Source organism: Anopheles gambiae, chromosome 2 (assembly GCF_943734735.2).
Source record: "Anopheles gambiae chromosome 2, idAnoGambNW_F1_1, whole genome shotgun sequence".
NCBI classification, from domain to species: Eukaryota; Metazoa; Arthropoda; class Insecta; order Diptera; family Culicidae; genus Anopheles; species Anopheles gambiae.
The window spans coordinates 25,317,717-25,336,627 of NC_064601.1; the positions used below are offsets into that span (position 1 = coordinate 25,317,717).

Sequence of the window (18,911 nt, forward strand, 5' to 3'; positions counted from 1 at the left end):
CGTTGCGTACTGTGCTCTCCGGTGGCAACATGCTCTTAAACGCTCCTCACCAGACGCTGTGAACCGTGGGGAAGCGAAACTCGTTCCTGAAAGGCGATTGAAAATCCTGTACCACAACGAGTACGAGTGGCAGGTTGTTTGAGAGGAGGGAAGGTAAGTGGTAAGGGAGATTTATTATGTTGTGCATTGGTGGGGTATTATATTTCAACGATAACCATTGCTGCTAAATTATGATGACTGGTGGACGATACGGTTACGTACAGTTTTCCAGCACAAGGATGTACAGCGTGTGGTTGGTTGGTGCGATTACTCTTCGCTAACACTTATAAATACAGTCAGTGGAAATGGATTTTTCCCAGTGATAAAGGAAGCCATTTTCACAAGAAATAGAAAAATTTTCTAAAAAGGAAGTAAAATAGCTTCAAATGCAACTGCCAACGGCCTTGCGTAACATGTTTCGCAAAGTAAAGCGCCTAAAGGTATGCAATCTACTAGACAAATAACGCCGATGTGACGTTAATGAACTTCAGCAACGAATTCGATGTCCTTTTACGTAAAACCCTTTGTACAACGCTTTGTAATGTTGCGCAAAGCGAGCTCAACAAAAGCATATTTACGTAAGGCTTCAATCGTATCGCCAAACGCCATCAAAGCCGGAACTGCCCTGGTTTCTTCTACCAGTTGATCGTCCCCTAGCACAAACGGTCTAATTACGGCTAAGGTAACCGTACTATAGCCCACCACCCCAAACGAAAACATTCCATTGCCAGCTGGACATTTAACCGTTCGGTCCCACTTGGGGCCCTAGCCCACTTGCTTGTAAAACAAAGTGTTTGCCTTGCGATTGTTTCGTTCGTGAAAACCCCCCGTTTTTTTGCGTATCACACGCCTGCATAAACAACACACAGCGCACAGCGTAACATCAAAGTAGACCATCGTTAGCACATAACAATTCAACCCCACCATCCACAGCCCGGGAACGAACAGCCCAGCCCAACATTTCTTGCCCTCTCGTCGGTCGGCCGCTCTTCGCACTTCGGCCTTTCCCGATTCCGATGAAACGGCCTCGGATTCTAACCGGCCGCTGCTGAGCAAGCACAAAATTTATGATCCGGAAATGATCGCTAACCCTGCATCGCCATCGTTGCCTTGGCCCGCGTTGCTGTCCGCTGCTTTTTTTTTCCGCGCGACACTGTCGGGTGCAATCAGTTCTTAAACTTTATAGAAAATCGCTTCGGCCCGGATTGTCGTCATTCATTTTATTGTTCCATTTCGCGACCAGAACCCCATCCTTCAGGAGGGCGGGGAGAGGGGGGGGAGTTCTTTGCAGAGATTCCAGATATGGACGGGAAAATAAAATACAGAGAGGGAAAAACGACATCGAGCACGAAGGAGCATTTGCCGAGTGTACACCAAGCGAACACACCACCGTGCCGTGGAAAATAAATCAAAACCTGTCGTGCAGTGGAGAACTTTAGCGTAGTGAACTTCACCATAGAACCTTTTTTTTTTTTTTTGGTTCTGTTTTGTTTTAAACAAAGTGTTTAGCTGCTAGAAAACGATCGAAACCGGATTCCCGGTTTCGCGCCGGGACCTCTGGCCTCGCATAGCAGGAAGGCCAAATGGAAAATTTGTTTCGGAAGTTGCTGCTGCTGCTGCTGTGTTGCGTTTTTATTTTATTTATTTATTTTTTTTTTCATTTACCCACTGCCCCACTGTAGAGCTGTTAGGCTTTGTGACGTTTGTGCGCTACAAATGTGTAACGAACAAATTAAAAAAAACACACACACACCCTACTACAAACGACCATTCAAAACTGCTCGATACTGGATTTCATAACATTAAGGTGTTAATAATGCAGCAACAAACGCAGAGCCCCCCCCCCGCAAAAAGCGTCCGCGTCTACCTTTTGGCTTTCACTTTTCACTTCGGTTGACTTTGGTTGAAGAGGAAAATGAATATTTTAGCAGCCCTTTCCACCATGCCGTTCCATCGTGGTTCGCAACCATTATTGATGGAGCTATCATCGTTTAAACGAACTGTTTAACGTTCAAGGTGTTCGAGCGCACAGCATTTGCATCTTATTGACAGGCACAAACACGCACAAAAACAGGAAAATGGCAAAATAATTCACCAAAAAGAAATGAAAAGATGAAGACGGAAGGAGGCAAAAATTCGCCCACCAATCAGCGGAAAACAAGCAAAGAGTGGGTGGGCACAAGAAACAGAAAAAACGCGTAAAACTCTTTAACTCAATTGAAAACGAAATGAAACAACTTCGTTCGCCCTGCGTACGGAGTACGGTAAAGTATGTTTACCAACGCGTGCAGATGTAGCATACATTCATTTACCGTGTTCTCGAGCAGCAGCAGCAGCAGGCACTTACAGTGGCACATGTGGAGGGGCACATGAGGGGAAAACAAACGCGGAACAAATACCTGCGCTATTCATTTTCCCATCCAATCTCTCTTTCCCTAAACGCAAAACACATTCTTCGAAATCCAAATCAAGTGTTTGCACAGACCGTGGTTTAGCGTGTGTGTGTGTGTGTGCCTGTTTTCTCTCTTTCTCTACCTTCTTGACGTATGCGTACTCACCACCATCAGCACATGGTGCCTATGGATTCATTCAACAGCATTAACAGAACGGAACAATGTCGATACACGGTTAATTTTGCTTTTCCTACCGAACCCGAACTGAACGGCAAACAACATAGGCCGAAAGTGGTGCGTTCTCTGGTGACAAGGCTTGTTCTGGGGACACGCAACCAGCAGTAAGCAAAACGGCAATAAGCTTACTTGTGCTATGAACGTTGCATAATACCAGGCGTATGCGAACGCATTTACGAAATGCTTCCCACTGGCGCTACGCCTGAAGTTATACAATTCGTACTGCGTTTGCTGATGTTCTGTGCGTGTGTGTGCTTCTTTTCTTGTTCTTCACTGTCCCCCGGACTATCCAGTCGAAACGGTACGTAAACAAGCCGGTGCCACTGTCGCAGCAACACACACAGCTGCGGTGCTGGGTTATTTAATTTCACATTTGGCTTCTCGGTTCGCGCGCGTCAACGCCGTGTCCCGAACGCGCGCGCACTCGAAATTCGAACCGACATTTGCCGTAACGTAATCCAGTCGACGCACCAACTGTGGCACAGTGGCAAAGACGCACGGCTCCCACGGACACATGGCCCGCGGGAGGGGCACATATTTATGCGACAAAGTCAAGAAAACCGAGGGTCGTGCAAGAAAATGGAACACCGCCGACTGGTGAAGCCAAACCGAGCGGAATGCCGGTTCCGCTCTCGCCTGCGATAGCTACACTCTTCCCCAATCCACACCCATGCTCCACCCTTCCTCCCTGTGTTTCGCAGCGTACGCAGTTGAAGATGCAAGTCACATCCCATCCATACGTCAGCAGCTCACAGCCATCGCCGTCGTTGTGGTCGTGGTCGACGGTTGTCCTCAATTTGGGAAATGAATTTCCAATCCACCACCACCACCACAGTGTACCCAGGCGCCACTAGCTGCTATCGTCCACCGAGAGCTACAGTGCCCTCGTGGGTTACAGTGTCGAACGTGTGTGTGTGTACGAGCAGCCCTTTTTGCGCTAAAGCAGCAGTCGTTCGCTGAACTCATAAATTGCATTTCTTTCTTTGTTTTTCGCCACCACCAAAACCGCTTCCCGTTTCGGCATTGAGGAGGGCCAATTTTAATGCTCACATTTTATCCCTCCTTCTCCTTCATTCCCTCGTAGGGAGTGCAGAGCAATAGCTTAAAAGTTCATTCGTTAGCTCACTTACTGCTGCTTCGGTTGCATTAACTGGAGACGCAACGTTCCACGGCTATGGTACACGTTGGATGTGAAGGGGAGCAATGAACTCGAAACCACCAAAGGAATTAGTAAGGTTAAACTACCATCCCAACGGCTGGGTGCATTGTTCAAGTGTACGATTGGTACAAGAAAGTTTCTATGTAACCGTATCATACCTCTAACTACAAAGTATGAAAGCTGGCAAAGCATTCGGTTAACAATCCTGCCGACGTGGCGATTTCATCAATCAGATTACATTGAGTTTAGGAGGGGTAGGTTTTCCAGGCATGCCGGTTGCATACATTCGGGCAAATTTAACAACGATACTATCAAAACTTAATAAAGTGCCGAGCAAACCGCCTAGAGCTATGCAATCTTCCTAGAAAATCGATTCCTCTGCCGCATGCATGGATTGTACTGGTACCGGTACGGCCAAGTGTTGCCAAGCGATTCTAGTGAAATTCCCAAAATTTAGAGCAGAATACATCTTAATTACACCACTAGCCGGGTAAGCAATAGATGAGGTTAATACCTCAAGCTACCAAGAAAGCTACATCCACGTCAATCATGCGTTAGAGTAATGGATATCTTCCCCCCACTGCTAGCTGCTAGTAGCAGTAACTAACGGATCAAGATTTACCTTCAATTAACACGCGCCCCTGCACAGCAATGGTCGGTACGGTCAAAGCGCCACAACGCGCATCATGCTCCGTGTAAACGCTCTCCAATACACACACCGTAATTGTAACGAGCAACAGTGTGATGATTAAGCTGCACCACCTGTCTGTCCCGTTCCGTTAAAGCAAGGCGTAATTGTTTGCTTTTGTGTGCCGGTTAGGATGGAACGTTACCTACTGTTCGTCTGACGCCCTTTCCCCGAATCCAGGCGCCACACCAGGTGCACCACGGTTTGCTTTTCATTGTTAATTTCCCAAACACGAGCGCCTCGTGGGGTGCCCGTGGGAAATCATATCGATCAAATTAGTTGACAATGATTTACACTTGCGAATCAGCATAGTTTCGCGTGAATTTAGCGCGGCTGCACCGGAACCAAGCGAGTATAATGAATGGCGTCACGTGATTGCTGGACGCTACTGGCAGTCTCATCAACGGGTGGTATCATGTTTTTCAATTTAGCAATTAACGCAAGGTAATAATAGGTCGGCGGTTGAATACGTCGAAAGAGAGCGAGGGAAACAGAGAGGGTGATAATGGAGTCAGAGGTGCCAATCAATACTAGGTTCACACATTAACCAGACACGTTCCATTGCACAATCAGTAAACGATACAGCTAATAACTCCAACGAACCATGCTGAAGCATGCGTTCGACGAGCCTTTATGTGTAGTTTCACCTACTGAAACCTTTAGGAAATAATTAACATTTTATCAAAATAATTCCTCCTAATTTTGACACAACATTACATTGAAAGGATGCAATATTTACCTGGTGAAAGATGTGATCGTTGTTCCTCATTGCTGCCAAGACGGCTGGTGCCAAATGCAGACGAGCTGACCTGGCTGTAGCTGGTACCGCCTGGCGCTAAGCTTCCACCAGCCAGCAGCCCAGAACCAGCTACGGCAAACGATGCAGACTTGACCGGTTGCAACGGTGCTGACCGACTCGTGGCGGAAGACGTTGTGCCAGCGCCTGCCGGAGACAGCAGCAACTGTCCATTCGCTTGATCCTTGCTTTTATTGGTGTTGTTTACACTGCCGCCACCACCACTGCTGTTGCTACTATTGGCCCCGCCCGCAACTCGCCGTTGCTGACCGCTGCCACTAATGTTGCCACTATTTACAACGCCAATACTGCCGCCACCGCTATGGTAAGACCCACCGGCCCGCACTACAGTACCCCGCTGACCCTCGTACCCGGTGGCACTTTCACTGGCACACGTCCGGCTCGACGGCACCTGTTGCGACGCACCGACACTGCCACTCTCACCTGCCGCCGCCGCCGCACGGACACAGCAATTGGACCCGGAGGATGTTGTTGTTGTTGTCGTCGTTGTTGTTGTACCGATACCGCCACCACCACCACAACTGCCAGCACTATCGACACATTTTGGCACGGGACTCGAGTCGCTTTCGACACCCTGCGGTGCGCTCACCACCGCCAACAGATTGGCGTTCGCTGCATCGGCCAACGAGGCCGCACTGCTATGCACACTTACGCACGACGAGGACGATTGAGTTGTGGCGACCGAGGAGATGCTACCATTCGAGCGGCTCCGTTCACTGCCACCGTCGGGGCGTGCGTAATCTCCGAAAAATATTCGTGACCTACATTTGTTCGATGATGGGAGAAAGATCGATAAATGGTTAGATTGTGTTGGTTGGGTAAAGACAGGCAAAACAAAAAATGTCTCAAATTACAAAAAAAAATAATATAATATGTTACAAAATGAAAATAATGGACAGAAAACCAAATGGACTGGAGCGCACAAGCTACATATTGGATTTGATCGGCATTGTGATGGGGTGTCTGCATAGTCTAATGGTTAAAAGGATGGCCTCTATAAACACAGGTCTCGGTTCAATTCCCACCCATAGCGGCTTCATCATCCTGTATCTTATTAAGGGATTTTTTTCAATTGCCATGGATGTTTGGCTCTATCGTGTTTCATTGACGGGACTTTGATATTACGGAACTTGCGTATTTCAGCTGGTGGTGGCACGCTCCAGTTGTGTAGTTGTTCGCTCCAAACCCTCTTCCCCAGCTCAGTTCAGTATTAATGATTATTTTTGCATAATACAGTATAACCTCACTGGTTGTAGGCAGTGCTGCAAAATGTCATGAGTATCACGAGATTTTCACCAACGAAAACAATGAACATATCCGTGGTAGCTTGATGCTCATTGCTGATAGTCAATAAAAGTGCGCCATGACATGCTGAACACGACATGTGAATTCCTGAGTCCAACGCGATACTCTGACTGACAAGCTTAGCTTAATGCCGGCGCAAGCATTATCATGATTTTTTTCTGGCTGTGAACAGTGCTGCCAAATGCCACTGTTTCAATCATCAACACTCATGACTGAAACGAAGCTCAAATCAGATCACCTACACAACTAAGATGATCAGTGACTATACTGAGACAGTTGGAGATTCATTCACATGTTTGGTGACATTTAGTTTAGCACCCAACTTTTGATCACTCACTTGGTCACGACATTGTTGTCGGCGATAATCGCGACATTCTTGGAATATACTTGGCGCGTGGGCTCTAGCAACAAAATAAGCATGCTTTCTCCCTCTATCTATTTTAATTATCTGTCGGGTCAAACAAAGCGAGAAAACATGCTCATTTTGTGTCTTGGAACCACTCGCACGCAATGCATATCTCCCGTGACCATCGCGATGATCACCGACTGAAAATGTCGCGGCCAAGTGATTGAACACGAGTTGGTTGCACACAATGTCACCAAGCATGCGATGGTCGCACCAACTGTTTGAGGCTCATCTCTGATCTTCGCAGTAAAGCTAGTGATGCTGAGATGATTTTGTTTCAACGAGAATTTGTCATGACTATGTCAGTGATATTTTGCAAAATTAATCACAGCAAAAAGATCGTGATATAGTGACTGACCAAGCGATGGTCGCAAACATGTCATGAGCATGTATTAGTCACACCAATCGTTCTTAGTATCACCTCTGATTATCACAATTGAGTACGTGATGCTGATATGGATTTTGTTTCAATCAGAATTTTTTAAGACATTGATAGTGACATTTTGCAGCACTGGTTGTAGGTTTTCCAGTAGTTGGCACTTTCAAGGCAATCAACAAGGTAGCTTTGACAGAAAGATACAGCGGCATGCTATTGAGCTATGAAGCATAGCCCTTGCAATAAACTTCTTCATAGCAGCTTTCAGTGCAATATTTTTCAGTATCATTTTCGCTCATCACACTCGCGGTCTATCATCAACAACCGAACGAATGAGTGAGAATCCACTGGTCGTCTCGCTATCTTCTGCCAACCAGTGAGGTCATACTGTAATTCAAATCAAATGAATTCAAATAAAAAAAAACGCCTTCAGCTGCTGCCAATGCACCAGCAGCACACACAATTGCCTGCATCATTACCAAGCAAAATATGAACCCCTGAATTCAATTTCATAAAAGATAATGTATCCCAGGGCTGATCATACCTTTCATGCAAAGAAACACGTCCACGAGCTTCATCTCACAATGACCCGAAAATGACGACTTCCAAATGACTTCCTAAAACACGCCCGCAGATGATGGTTTTCGAGTTTCGAGCTGCTTCGAGAGATTTCCCGGCTAAAATGTGTGTGTGTGTGTGTGTGTGTGTGTGTGTGTGTGTGTGTGTATGTGTGTGTTTTTCTTTTTTCTTTTTTCTTTCTTTGCCCAACATGACTGCTCCCTTGCTGATAAACACACTCCGGAACATCAAAGAAATGTGCCCCACTCATGGTGTGATTGCCGTCAAAAGACCTGCTACCATCGTGCGCCATATCCCGCCATCGCTCCCCCGTTTCATAGGTTCCCCAGAATAAAAAAAACACACACACACACACATTCACGACCAATTTAACAACCAACACAAAATAGGACAATGACTCATCCGTGCTGAGCAGCTTTTCTACATTTTCCACCGCTGCTGCTGCACCGAAACAGCTGACACGCTGTTGCAGCATCGGGAATGGAAAAGCACTTTAGCTGCAACGGCAGCTCGGTGTCGGTTGATGAGAAAGCTTGGGGGGGTGTAGAGTGGATGTTAGAGTGGGTTGGAGAAGATGGACACAAAAAACACCCCACACACACACACACACACACGGGGCATTATACCACGGGCAGTATACATGTATTCCGATCTTCTGGGAACTGTAACACACTGAACGAGGGGAGGTGGTACGGGGGAAAAAGGAGACTGGTGCATAAATTATGGTCCAACTGAATCAGCACACTGTTTCTCCATTCTTCCCCACCATGGCCCATGTTTACGAGAGTCCCAGGGACATTTTCATGCATAATAAACCCCTTTACGGTAGCCTACGGTATCCCCAAACCCTCACACACGAGCTCCTCCCTTCAACCCGAAGAGTTTGCGTCTCGGCCGCCACTTCCGCTGGTACAAGAGTATCGGCAGTTGTTTTGTGTGTGTATGTGTATATGTGTGTGTATGTAAGGGTCTTTAAAACTTCGGCCCAAGCCTGCACCGAACAAGCTGCAGCACGAGTCCAGCCGGCAGCCTGCAGCCGCGCACAGCCTCCAAAGAGCTCAGCATAAATCAAACACATACTTACACCACCGCCCCGGTACCGTATGCTGCCGCTTAAGCTCACCCCGTACCTCTGACCCAGCTGCTCCTGCTGTCTGTTTTCCCAATGGAGGGCAATAAAAAAAAATAGGAAACAACGATGATAAAGCGAGCGAAGGACGCCGCTGCTCGACTGCAGCTTTGAGGGGGGGGGGGGGGGAAAGTTATCCAAAAGTTAATATGCGACGGATTACGAAGGACAAAATCTGCGCCCTCCGCCGGGCTGGCGGAAGGTAGGCAGTGTACTCGCTAGTGTGTATGTGGGTCAACGTGTGTGTTTGGTTGTTTTCGTGCATGGAAAAACAACCCATCAACACGGCAATCGCTTAATGAGACATTGTTAAACGCCGTAAGAGAGGTGCCCGTTTTTAACCATAATTAACAACAAAAACCGCTTGGTTCGAGCTATCTTTGTACACCATTTTTATGCAACTCCAAACTACTAAACTGTTAAGCTTCTCCCGCATTGATCAACGCTTAAAGCTTCGCTCCACTTTGTGCAACCTTCACCTTAAACTTCTGCAAAACATTCATCATAACGCGAGAGCGTCCGCGCGCCCGTGTGCAACTCAAACACGCACACACCGGGCGTACAACATGGCGTGCCCGGAGGCGCACATTTCGATTACACAATGGCAGGAATGCGTTGTTTACAGATATTTACATAAATACATTCCATGCAAATGAAATTCCACCCTCGGCATCGCACGCACGCGTCCACCACCCACTCGATCCCCCCGCCCCCCAGATCGATGTGTACGTGCGCACCACCGAGCTGCCGAGCGCTTTAACGAGCAGAAAGAAAAGTCATCATTTACCAAACTGCACACACACACACAGAGAGAAAGAGAGGGGCACCAGAGGGGAAAGTGTGGCCAAGTTAGCCAGCAGCAAAACTGCTGCGACCGAGCGCGCCGATAACGACCCAGATCGGGGTTGCCCCTCGGTACACGTACTAATCACGCCATCACGCCAGGGAGCACAACAACCGTGCCAGCGAATTTCGGTTCGTCATCGTGTGCCACTTAAAGCTATTGCTTTTGCGACCCGCTCGTTAATCATGAGTGTGTGTGTGTGTGTGTGTGTGTGTGTGTGTGTGTGTGTGTGTGTGTGTGTGTGTGTGTGTGTGTGCACAACTTCCGTGTAGTAGAAAGGCTCTACTGGAAGGAGCTGAGGGCAACCTTCGCAACGAGTAATAAGGAATTATTTTCTAACCCACCCAACGGCCCATGCTGTGTGGTGAGGTTATGTACGGCAACAACAGAAGAAGAAAAAAAACACACTCCCTTCCGGATGACAACGCATTTGCGCAGGAAACAAAAACATTGTTTGTCCTTGCGGCATAAAGCACAGCAAACAAACGCTCGACCCACCCGTGCGCGCAAGCTTTTGCGTGGAAGCGAACATTGGGCGAAGCGTCGTGTACCCTTCGAGCGGTGCAGTTCGACGAATCGACGACTAGTTGGCCATGGAGCAACGTGCGCGGGTCACGGCGGCGAATCACTTTTAGCCAGCGCTGCTTGAAAGCTTTCGAGTTTAGGTGGAATTGTGAAGCTTGTTTTGAAATGTATCATACCATCACTGTACGGAACGTCTGGCTGGTTTACTGTGCTGTAAATTCTACCCCCATTGTCAGACGCATACCGTGAAAAGTTGACATATCAGCAACATTAGCAGGAACCAACTGCACTGTGTGACGGGGATTAAAATTCGGAACCTCCAGCCCGGCATGCCATGCCATGCCACATGCGGAACGAATCCCCGGCCCCGGCAATTAATTATGGCTGCATGTCAGCGGCATACAGTGGCATGGACACGCTGAGCAATGAAGAAATAAACGACCGAATAAGCACCCACACACCGTACAGGAAAGGGAGCACCAAAGAGCACAACACACGAGCATTACTGCGAAGATAACAACATATTTCACGGTTCGCCCGGTGCCGCCAGCAACAGCAGCAGCAGCAGCAGAAATAATGGCAGAACCATAAAACGCTCCCGCCACAGTTAACTCGCCGCTCCGCACGGACTATTGAACTGTTCGAGTGCAAAGCCACATTTCATTAAAAATGTGTTTGTTTTTTTTTACTTTTTCGTTTCTTTTGCACCCGTTTGCAGACGGGGTAGGGATCGGGCCGGGTGAACACACAAACACAAAACGGTGTTTCGTTTGCCAGTGATCCTTCGTTTTTGTAAAACTCCAACGAACCGACGAATGATGAGTTGCTACTCGTAATAATTGCGGTAAGCGGTATACGTTTCCCGCCGGCTTTCCAGTTTCAATCCCGCACTGATAAATAAATCACCAATTTCCACTCACATGCCCGTCCAAGGTTTTTTTTTTGAACCGGTCGGCACAGAACGCTACAAGGCAAGAAACGGTGGGCAGCTTGTTTTTTTTTTGTCATTCATCAATCATGATTTGGATGGTCTGTATAATTTGACTTTCAAAGCACTTGAGGCCCGAAGGCCGCAGCTCAGGAGCCTATGGTTCGAGGAACGTCGGTCTGGGGGGACCTGTTGGTCGAAACGGGGGAGGCGGAGCGGCAAATAAAACACAGTGCATAAATAAGTAATGGCAGGTGCTGGAGGTCATTTGTTTGGGAAGGACATTCAAACGAGGGCGCAACAAATGCTTGCCACGCGCCATGCCGAAACGTGACACTGCGAATGGGAGGAAATATTCTTGGAAGGGATAAACACTCTCAGAAGGAGCAATTTATAACATTAAGGCTACAAATGAAGCCATGAAGCATGCAGTACAGTTTCAAAACAAACCAACAGGAAATGATTAAATTAAAACTCCTACTACTAATACTCACTGGTGATCCGGTGGAGCCTGAGGGGAATACTTTCTTCTGTGATAGTATGAAACATTTCCCACCGGCATTGGCACTACGGTAAGGCGGCTCTCGAAAGAAGCGGTACGCCCCTCTGCGCTTTAATCCAACGGTCCTAGCGACGTGCACAATGATCACTCACGAAACACACTACCATCACCATCACCACCATCAACCTCATATTTATCCTTCACGATTTAAGCAGCCCCGCACACAGACGCACTTCCGAATGCTCTAAACCCACTGCGCCGCTCGCTTGAACACATTTTTCCCCGCCTGCTTGGAACACGTTTTGCTTGCAACGAGAACTTTTATTTGATGGCAGCAACCGGTGCCATACCGTACCACTGTTTCACTGTTTCAGATGCTGTAAAAAAATATACATTTATTAATTTAAAATAATATTAAATCAACGAAAAATGCACCCGCTTATCCCATCAAATCCCATCATGTGCCTGCTTCTTTTATCAAACTCATAGTGTGCACACCATCGTAATACGGTGTGAACATACATATATTGCCCACGCGACCGGCCAAGCAATCGTTCGTGCACGACCGGGCGTCTCCATCGCGTTAAAACACTCGCGAAGAGAACAACGCACACGCACTGCTACCGTGACCAGTCCGTTTTCGATTGCCTGCAAAAGGGGGGGGGGAGGCGATTAGCATCACATTCACAGCTTCCCTGACGAGGCGCTTAGAAACGAGGTTATGAAATATTCAACAGTCAATTTCCCTTTTTTGTACACTATTGGAAGCTGCGACAAAATCCCCACTACCTCGCCACATTCACTCGCCATTTGCAAATAATCCCAAGCGGAGAACTACACAAAAACGCCCTCTCACCAAACGATGCATTTTGTGCGGCGGTGGCGTTACGATTCGAGCTTCAGGATGTTTTCCATTTGCCTTCAAGATTTATTGCGATTGTTGTGTGCACTTTTCCACCACATACACCCTCTGCGAGGTTTTCTGTGGTACCCGTTCCGCTGTTTTCGTCGTTTTTCTCGCAACACCGTCGAATAATGGTGGCTTTCCGCTTCAGTTTGCCTCACTTCAGACACTTCGGACATCGGGGAGCGCCTGTTGTCATCGACGACATCAACGTTGGCGACGGACGACGGTATATGCCTGTATTCGCTTTGGTTGGTATTGCAGGTAAATTTGGAAGGTTTGTTTAGCACGCACACACCGGCACACACCGTGTACATGCGGGCGTGTATGTGTGTGTGCGATTTTTTTCTTGGTTTTCCGAAACACTGCACACTGGTAGTGGTAGACCCGTTCGGTGCCCCGTGGTATTCGGAGACATCGGTGTGGTAGTGTTCGGTAATTTACATCCCGTTTGATGGGTTCATTGGCGTTGCCAACGCCGCAATAAATCTTCCAGGATATTGTTTTCGCGTGAGTAACTGAATATGGCAAATCCTCGCAGACAGCAGCGGACACACACACACACACACACAGAGGGACGTGTACTAAAATGGGTAAGTGGCAACGATTTGTTCTACGTTTCAAAATATGACCTTTAAAAATCGAACTTTTTCTTAAATCCAGCAACGCTTGAACATTCGTTCATTTTCTACCGCCCGTAACAACCACCACCGTGCGACCAATTCCTTCCAACTACGAACGGTTGCAGTTTCACCTCGTCCTTGTCTACTGACGTTTTGTTTGCTGGACGGGCACACACCACTGCTGTTGCTGCTGCTGCTGCTGTCGATGTTTGCTGGTGTGTGTGTTCTGTTGTCGTTCCCGACTGTGTGCGCATGGGTTTTTCTCTCGCTGCCGTCAACACGGAGACGACGACCATGATGGAGGCGCGGCGCACGGGCGACGGTGCAGGACGAGCGTATATCCGAGCCTTCAACAACACATGCAAACGGTTCGCGATCGATATTTTATGTATGAAAATTTTGACATTTTCTGGGGCACCATTATGGTGGTACGGCGGGCGTACGGGTTTTCGAACGGTTCGCAATACGCGTTATGCTCCCCGTTTGCCGTCCAGGGGCGACATGATTTTCCTTTTTGCGGTAGCTGAGCAAGCTGCAAGAAACCTAACCACGGCACCACCAAGTTCACTGTCAGGCGCTCTTTGGTGCGCCTCGAAACACCCACCCAGAGAAGGGTTGTTCCCTTTGCATAGGGGTTTCTGACGTCGAACTAAACCATCCAACCTCCAAAGGGCTAGTTTCGCAGCACGGACACGGGTAAATGTACAGCACACTTGGGGACACACACACACACACAAAAAACACATCAAACGCTAGGAATGGATACGATTTCCATCACTTTTGCTACACACGACGGAACGCCCATCGCAGCAAGGACCGTGCCTGTCGTGTTATGACAAAGCAAGCGTGTCGCTTCACAAAGCCATCCTTCCGTTATGCTCTTACTTTCTTTTATCACTAGCCAATACCCTTTGTCAGCGTTTGTGCTGCATCAGTTCTTTTATCGGGTCGCTTTTACAGTTTATACAGTTCCTGAACGTATTTCGACACTGTGTGTACACACACGCTGCGCGTATCACCACCAAAGCGAATATCCCTGTGTGGTCGTACACGCTCGGGCAGGGATTGGTTTGTGGCAGTACACGCAAACCACTTGCAAGGGAACTCGCTCGCTCTGTCTCAGCGAAAATTGGCATGCCTCTACCAGCACAAATGCGGGCAGGGGTGGTAGGCACATTTTCTCTAAACATTTAAAATCAATTATCGATTGAATGGCACTGTGAGCCGATCTCCTGCGCAGTTCTTTATATTTTAATGCTTTATATTTATTCCTTTGAAGGTTTGTACAAATTGGCACGTATTTTGTAAGTTGTTTAAACTCTATTGTCCGTAGCAGTGTCAAAATATTGCAACAAATCTGTTATACACTAAGCGACGAACCCTGCATTATGAAGGTGTTTTCGTTTCCACACAGCGGAAACTGTTGTTGTCCGCTCGCAAAGGATAACACATCGCGAGCGGGAGAGGAAATTTGTCGATGAGAGAATATGCGAGAGAATTTGCACGAGTGTGCGTTTGCAGTATAACAGTAGGACAGTTTCGAGGATGGTGCACGTACATTGGACCAAAAATGTTTCGCTGAGGACATAAACCATTCTGATTGAAGCATTGCATTAAATATCACTTACATTTTTAAAGCAGCTGTTGCAAATATGTTTCACAATGCTTTTCTTTTCACGAATGAACCTCATCATTCTCATAATTTTGCACTGAAAGAGTAACATTTTATTGAGCGAAACGTAACGATACCAACCCCTATCCTTCCCACCCCGTGCCGCCTATTTCCGGACCGCCTTCTGCATCTGGGGCGCAGACAGTTTCACCTTGCCCGGGATATTTCTAGCCAGCACCTCGTCCTTTACCGCTTTCAGCAGATCCTTCTCCCGAGCCGTACACTGCTTGTCCTTCAGGAATATTTGCAACGCCATCTTACTTGCCTTGCCCCGCTTGCCGGTACCGGGCGTTAGCTTCACCTTGTACTTGTAGTTGTGCAGCGACTGGTACGGCGCTACCACCGGAATGGCGAACAGCAGCTCGTCCTCCTCCACCGGCTGCCCGGTCAGCGTATCGAGCATGTCCAAATCGGCCGCGGCCGGCGTATCGTCACCCAGCTCCTCGAACTCGCCCGGCTTCAAGCGGGGCGTACGCTTGCCCACGCCACCGCCACCCTTACCACCGCCCGCCCCGTCCTGCCGCTGATCGGCGTCGTCCTTCGTGCCCTCGTCCTGCTTGCGATTGCCGGCCGACTTCAGGATCTCCATTATCAGCTTCCGATCGTCGTCGTCCTGGTCCTTATACTTTTCCTTGATTTTACGCATCTTTGCCTTCTGGCCACGCTTCAGCTGGCCGGGCTTCTGCTGCTCCTCTGCTGCTTTCGCGGGAGCGGCCTGTTTTTCCTTCGCCTTCTGCTCTTTCTCTTTCTGGTCCTTTGCCTTTTGCTTGCTCTTCGAGATCTGCTTTTTGCGCGGTGCCGACGGTTGAATTATGTACGGCTTGTCGTCGCCGAGGAAAATCACCGAGTCCGGGTCCGGCTCGGACGTTAGCCGCTGCAGCATGGGATCCGCCCGCACCGACACCTTGCCAGTGTCATGCTCTACCTTGATGTGTGTGTCCGGGAACTGGGGCAAATCGTTATCTTCCTCTTCCTCCGCCGGCTCTGGCAATGGCTCGCTCGAGCTCTTTTCCACTGGCTTTTCTTTCTTTGCGATGGACAGCTTGTTAACCTGCCCGGGCAGAGTGTCTGCCTCTTGCTTCGGTTCGGTCTGCGATTGGGACGGTTCTTGCTCATCATCCTGATCCGATTCATCATCCTCTAGCTTGATCTCTTGCTCCGCCTCCTGCTCCGATATTTCCGACCGTACCTCATCCTTGCTAATGACCGATTCGTCGTCAAATGTGCGCACCCGCCGCTCACCCCGATGCCGCTCGACCGAGCTGTCCTCGAGCTTAAACAGAAACGACAGGCCCAACACCAAATGGCATGGGGGTAGGAAGTTTTTGCGCCCCCGTATCATAAAGCTACCGGTCGTCAGATATTCTCCAGTCGGGGCCGTCTTGCTCACCTGCTCGCTGTGCACCCAGTACGCACTCGTCACCACCTTCGCGTCCCAGGCCACACTGTACGAGATGGCCATAGTGCCTGCCTCGAGCAGCGTTTTCGGCGGAATCTCGCCCCCGGCCGGGTTTTTGATTATAACGCTCGATGCGCCCTGAATTTCGGCATGCACGTAGATGTCGGTCGGCCGCATGTATCGCTTCACAATCAGCTCGTTCTGCTGCTGGTCCCGCCCGCCGATCACCAGGTAGTTTTCCGAGCTGACAAACCAGTAGAACTTCTCGAACCAGTACACCTTGCGCACCTTCGATATGGTCGTCTGCGTGCGAACGTCCTTCAGCGTCTGTATCGTTTTGCGTTCCGCGTTTTTCAACGCCTTCGAGCTGGACTCGATCGTTTTCTGTTCCTTGCGAGCCGCAAAGCGGCGCTGGTCGTAGTACCGTCTCGCATTGGCAAACGCCGATAGGGCCAGATCAACATCGACAACCATCGGCACCAGCTTTGCCTCATCGTCTTCCCGCTCGCTGTCCTCCTCCTCCTCCTCGTCGCTAGCCTGCTCGTCCAGCGACGCGTACGGATCGGTAAGGTGCAGCGAGATGTGGTTAATCTCGAGCTTCAGCTGCCGAATGCAGGACGCCACCGGATCCTTGTTTGCCTGGGCCGCCTTCACCAGATCCTGTATGTCGGTCCACGACATCTGTGCTGCCAGCGCACTCTGCACCGCGAGTAGCGCCTTATCGACCAGGTCCTGATTGCGCGTGATCAGCTCCGCCCTCTTGCGATCCTCCAGCTGTGCCTTCGTCAGCTCCTCGATACGCTTGGCGTGGTCCGTCTTGACGTTCGACAGCTTCTTCAGCGCTTCCCGCTCCTGGGCGAAAGCCTTTAGATCGATCTTTTGGCTTTCCAGCGAGGAGTAAAACTCATCGACCGCGGTCGTGAACGAATCGAACGCCTTGAACGGTTCGCCCTGGTACTGGTTGTACATGTACGGCTGGTACTCCAGGTTGGTGAAGTAATACTCCTCCTCGTCGCCCTGCTTCGTCGGCTTCACCTCCTTCTTCTGTATGATGTACCCGGGGGAGGGGTGCTTTTGCGCCTCCCGCAGCATGGTTTCCGCCTCGTTGATGGCGCTCATCAACGGGCCCAGGTCCGTCTCCATGTCGAACACCTTCGCAAACTCTTTCGCAATGTTTTTCTGCTTCTTCTTCACCTTCTTCGGCAGGGCGGGATCGTTCGGCAGCTCGCCCCCGATGCGGCACCCGAACAGACCCTGCCTATGTAGCACGTGATCGATCACCGACGCACCGTACTCGAGGATCGGGTTCAGCGCGGTACGCAGCGTGTCGCCCGGCTGTGCCTTCTGGATCGCTTCCTTGATCTGCTCCATCGACGGCGGCCCATTGTCCTGCTTGGCCCGGTCCTTGGGGTACTTTTCGCGCACCGCAAACCGCAACTCTTCGCCCTCCACGTGCGGGCGCAGTATGTTGAGGATGCGCAGGTCGCAGTCCGTCAGCAGGATGTTGCCCCGGTCGTACAGCTCCAGTATGATGTGGTAGGCCGCTTCGCCCGTGCCGAACTGAAAGTCCACGATACGGTCCACGCCCAGCTGCTGCAGGCTTTCGAGCCGCTTATTTTTCAGATGCTTGCGCATCTTCATCGTAAAGCCGGACGGGGCCACATTCTTCGGCCACTCGAAGCTGGTGGTGTGAAAGCGCAGGCCCGACTCGAGCAGCAGCACCACCTTCTCCTCGTTCCGGGCCAACCGGATCAGATACGTTTTGTTGTCGATGTCGTAGATTTGATTCACTCGCATGCCAATCAGCCTACAAACGCGGGGAAGCGGGGAAAAATGGGGAAGCAACAAACGGTTGCATGAATCATGTTGGGTTGTTGTGAAATCATATCAACAGCTGCTCAGCTACCAATACTCACTTCTGTAGCTCCGTCACCGAGCACACCACATCGTACGTGTTGAAGCGTGTTTTAGTCATTTTTAAACCCTATCGAGATGCTAGCGTTTCCCCCAGTTTGAGGCCAATTTCGCTAATGTTTCACTATTTTCCTGTAGCTTACAACGCGGCACAGGCCAAAATACAGCTGATAATGTTGCGAAAAAAAACACCTTCGTTTGACGGTGAGGCGCCGTTTGACAGATGGCCAAGATTTGGATAGTGGTTGGTGCCGTTTTTGAAGGTCATGTATCAACCTCGAAAAGGTCGCCATCAAGAGCAAAATAATGCTCACGTACTGCGCTAAAAAATGGCAACAATGCCTTCTACCTTCTGTTTTAGACAATAAATTAAACGGGTGTTTTTTTTTCTCTCTCTCTCTCTTTTTGCATTCATACCTTAAGCATCTTCGATAACAATTGCTGTCCTATCGCTTGTTGATGCAATCAGGAA

General features: G+C 49.2%; 2 protein-coding genes across 6 annotated transcripts in view; both read right to left on the minus strand.

The window, feature by feature from the left end:
- Positions 1-14,566, minus strand: part of LOC1273284 (uncharacterized) — a 38,608-nt gene extending 24,042 nt beyond the window's left edge. The window contains exons 1-3 of one of the 5 annotated variants that reach the window (XM_061641475.1): positions 14,340-14,566; positions 11,920-12,304; positions 5,256-6,094 (exon numbers count right to left, since the gene is read on the minus strand). In XM_061641475.1, coding sequence (XP_061497459.1) covers positions 5,256-6,094; positions 11,920-11,987 — 907 coding nt within the window. In that variant the 5' untranslated portion in view covers positions 11,988-12,304; positions 14,340-14,566. Of the gene's footprint in view, positions 1-5,255; positions 6,095-11,919; positions 12,305-12,783; positions 13,385-13,463; positions 14,022-14,058; positions 14,303-14,339 lie in introns of those variants that run through there. The other 4 variants (XM_061641472.1, XM_061641470.1, XM_061641471.1 and 1 more) reach the window with 4 other exon arrangements.
- A 590-nt stretch (positions 14,567-15,156) lies between these two features.
- LOC1273282 (ribosome quality control complex subunit NEMF homolog) lies at positions 15,157-18,742 on the minus strand. Its single transcript, XM_312244.6, has 2 exons — positions 18,442-18,742; positions 15,157-18,332 (listed from the first exon to the last, which is right to left on the minus strand). The coding sequence occupies exons 1-2, from the start codon at positions 18,498-18,500 to the stop codon at positions 15,233-15,235; spliced, it is 3,159 nt and encodes a 1,052-aa protein (XP_312244.6). The 5' UTR covers positions 18,501-18,742; the 3' UTR covers positions 15,157-15,232.
- Between the last annotated feature and the right edge of the window lie 169 nt (positions 18,743-18,911).